Source organism: Asterias rubens, chromosome 14 (assembly GCF_902459465.1).
Source record: "Asterias rubens chromosome 14, eAstRub1.3, whole genome shotgun sequence".
Classification (NCBI taxonomy): domain Eukaryota; kingdom Metazoa; phylum Echinodermata; class Asteroidea; order Forcipulatida; family Asteriidae; genus Asterias; species Asterias rubens.
The window spans coordinates 14230460-14234023 of NC_047075.1; the positions used below are offsets into that span (position 1 = coordinate 14230460).

The 3564-nt window shown below is 38.8% G+C and overlaps 1 protein-coding gene across 1 annotated transcript; it reads left to right on the forward strand.

Annotated features, from left to right (window-relative positions):
* The first annotated feature begins 1065 nt into the window (after nt 1-1065).
* LOC117299210 lies at nt 1066-2490 on the forward strand. The gene is made up of 3 exons (XM_033782668.1): nt 1066-1479; nt 1793-1924; nt 2461-2490. Exons 1-3 carry the CDS (start codon nt 1066-1068, stop codon nt 2488-2490), a joined length of 576 nt encoding a protein of 191 aa, XP_033638559.1.
* Nucleotides 2491-3564: the final 1074 nt, after the last annotated feature.

A 3564-nucleotide genomic window follows, 5' to 3' on the forward strand; every position in this document is an offset into this window, starting at 1 on the left:
AATTTACTTATTTTAAGGCCTCAAGGCACTAAACGGAATAACAAAACTATAACACTGCTATACAAAGGTTTATAATTGGGGAATAACAGTGCGAGTACCCGGTGTGGTGGTTTCAACTTTCCGCCGTGTTCAGTTTTCCGGGTGACCAAATACGGTAGCATTACGTCATGCGATGTCTGCGCACAGCAAGCAAAAATAGTCAATTTTACGTGCCGTATTGAGTAATCCGTCCGTGATACTCTCCGGTTTTGTAGCTGTCATGGCGTCGTCCGTGAGTACATCAAGTGGAGATCGCGTGGATCGTCTGGGAGACTTTGGGGTAAAAACCAGGCAAATAGTCCTATATTTAACCAGCGGTATTTATACTGAAGGAGCTTCCGAACACCAGAAGAGGCTAGTACGTTGCCAATCGAAACGGTACACGTATGATCAGACCAGTAAGTACTTGGTTGGTACGTTCCGTACGGCAGTGTTACTGTTTACCTCATGTACCACCACGCAGTTTAACTCTGTGGTGTGTAGTTTGGGAACTTGTATTTTATAGAGCAATGCTCTATTCCTATGGTACTATTATGCTAGTTACTGACTGTACATGTACTCTGTAGTACTAGAGTAGTGTATAGGATTCGTATAGGCATTTTCTTGTATTTTCTTGTAACGACATTGTATTTTTAGTTTACCAACAAAAAAGTGTTTTTTGTTATTTATATGCATACCGTGCATACATCGGGAATATGATTATGTTATGTAAGAAATGTTATTAGAGGGGGAAGGGGAAGAGCAAGTGTGAGGAGAAAAGGGAGGGGAAAAGATGAACAAAGGGGAGGGAGAAGTAGTCAGGGAGATGGGGAGATGGAGGTCCATGGTGAGGGTTACTGTTGTGTTGTATATACTGGTTACGTAAGGGAAGATGTCATATGGAAAAGAAAAGACGAAAATTGAGGGGAGTGTTTATACTATACAAAATAAATAGTGGGCGGGTTAGGTAATGAGTAAGATGTGACAGTGGGAGGGAGGAGTTGGGGTTAGAGGCTGGTGTATGTATTGAAATGATGGGAAAGAGGGATGGATGATGAGGTGCTATCAGTCACTAGCAGCCGCTTGCTGTTTACGGTCATCGCAATGGCAAACGACCCTGTTTTTTCTCTTTGTATGGATATGCAAGAGAGCCATGAGGATGTGATGGATGAGGTGTTAGAAGTTATTGGTCCTGTCATTTCAAGAAACACCTCAATCAATGATGTTGTACAAGAAACCTATGTTTGTCAGGTACTCGGTGCTCTCCAGACCTATGTCTATGTCACAGGCTTTGGAGCAAAGAACCTTATAAACACATTGAAGCCACTCTCTGAATTGCATTTTCTACCTGATATGCCCGATTTAGATATTGCCAACAGGGACAGTTTAGTCATTTGTGGTTTCACCTTGGCCAAGACAGATCTCCAATTACTAGAAAAGAACTCCTGTCTGAATGACCAGGTAACTCTAACTTTCCTATATTTAGTAGTGCTCTCTTAATTTATTTGTTTCGACTTAACAAGGAAGTGACAGGTGGCAATACAGGTTTGTCAACAAGACACTCGCCTTGCACTGGCTACCCAAAACTGTTCCCTTTATACCAAGTATACAACAAAAATGGAACAACCTTCTAAACAAATAAACAATAATATTTAGTAAAGATGAACAAAACAGAATTGAGTGTAGCAATATTAATGTGTATTATATTTTGTTTACCCCCTACACCGATGCAAATTTAACATCTATTAAAATGTTAATGTGCTTATCGCTGTAGGTAATACATGCATACTTGGAGGTCCTGCAGAAAGACTTCAATGAGCAGTCTCACCAGCATGTCACCTTTCTGCCCTGCCACAAAGCCAGACTTTGGGATAATCATCAGTATAATGAGTGGCTTTATCCTAATGTAAGTAAATGTAAATTGGCTCAAAGTTCAATTCAATTCAATTTAAGAGAATTTGTAATGTGCATAATTTCATACAAGAGCAATAATGTTACACCTTGTATGATACCGGTCTGTCACAGGTAGGTTTACATTAACAAAACTGAAAGGGGAAGAAACAGTGAAACAAACTAGTTGGTTGCTGTTCACGATTAGCTTGTGTTGTGTTCTTTCAGTCACACATCAGAACTAAGATAACAAGCACTGCCAACTCACAAATTCCCTGTCGCCTCCAGGGTGCACTACTGCTGTTTCATGCTTGTTCTGGGTTAGTTATTATGGTTATTAGGGAACATAGCATGACATTTTTAAGATAACTATAAGGGAAGTGATAAAAACCCCAAATTATTAGTGGGTGGACAAGTTTTCTGTGACCTTTCCAATCAATGTTGACTGGTCTTGTGGATCAGCTCTGGGCAGTCAACATCAACATAGCAGGTCTGAAATACTCAGTTTGACTACATCAAATATAATATGTATGTTTCCGATTTGTATTTCAGATTCCTTTCGCCGACTTTTATGGATACTAATACCCATATGTGTGGACAACGACCATTGGGTCTTACTTGCTGGGACAAAGCCACCAAATCAGTGGGCATTCTAAATTCCCTACCCGGATACAGTGCAGCCGAGAACAGATACTGCTCACACTTCATGTAGGTGCATCATTTCTGCTTTGGCATTCTTTTGTAATAATGATAACTTGGAGGAAAGACAAACCAAACATGCTTCTAATCATGCTACTTCTAGTTAACATTATCTTTCTCATTGGATATGTGTACTATTTTCATCTCTCTGATATTTCAGAAACTACATGAATGCCAGGGCATTAAAGATCAATGGGACCCCCACCAGATGGATCATAAAGAGCTAGCTTGGAGAACCTGCCCAAAGACTTATCTCCATTTTTACATGGTTGTTTATGTTTATCTACAGTTTGCTGAGCAGCTTCTAAATGGCATCCCTCCCTGTGTACTGCGCCACTGCCATGTACGACAATTTCGAGGTTATGTTGGTGCACGATTTGTGTCACTTAAAGGCACTGGACACGTTGGGTAATTGTCACTTGGTGTATCCCAAGTGTTGCGGTGATTAGGAATGATTTGGCCTGGGTTTAATTCAATATCTCCTGATAAGACCGTTATACTCTTGATGGTCACTGCAAAACCAAAAGAGCCACAGAAAAACATAAAGAAAAAGATATCAGTTTTTATGAGACAAAGTTCATGAGAAGTGTTTCTGTCAGAAACTATGTATTCTAGTTGCAGGTTATTCTTTCTGCGTTGATAATTGCTCCAGATTTTCGGCAATTATATCAAGAATGCTGCCACCACATTTTGAAATGAAAATTTTAATTTTTACGGGTTGATTTTATGGTATATATTGTTTTATGGTATATATGTAAGTCAATACTGTGTAAGTCAATACTGTGTAATTACAGATGTGTTATGTGTGAGTAATAAATTATAAATAAACCTGTGAAAAACATATTTATTTATTACCGTTTTTTATTTGATTTATTTAGTTATTTATTTATTTGTTATTTTATTCTAAATTGTATAGATACAACAAACTCGTGATATGCCATTTGTTGGAGTGTTTTC

Excerpts from the sequence above, each read along its gene's own strand:
- LOC117299210 (XM_033782668.1), top strand. The coding sequence starts at position 1,066 with ATGGATGATGAGGTGCTATCAGTCACTAGCAGCCGCTTGCTGTTTACG. Across the intron at positions 1,480-1,792 it reads ACTCCTGTCTGAATGACCAG|GTAATACATGCATACTTGGA; the intron begins GTAACTCTAACT and ends TTATCGCTGTAG. Across the intron at positions 1,925-2,460 it reads ATGAGTGGCTTTATCCTAAT|ATTCCTTTCGCCGACTTTTA; the intron begins GTAAGTAAATGT and ends TTTGTATTTCAG.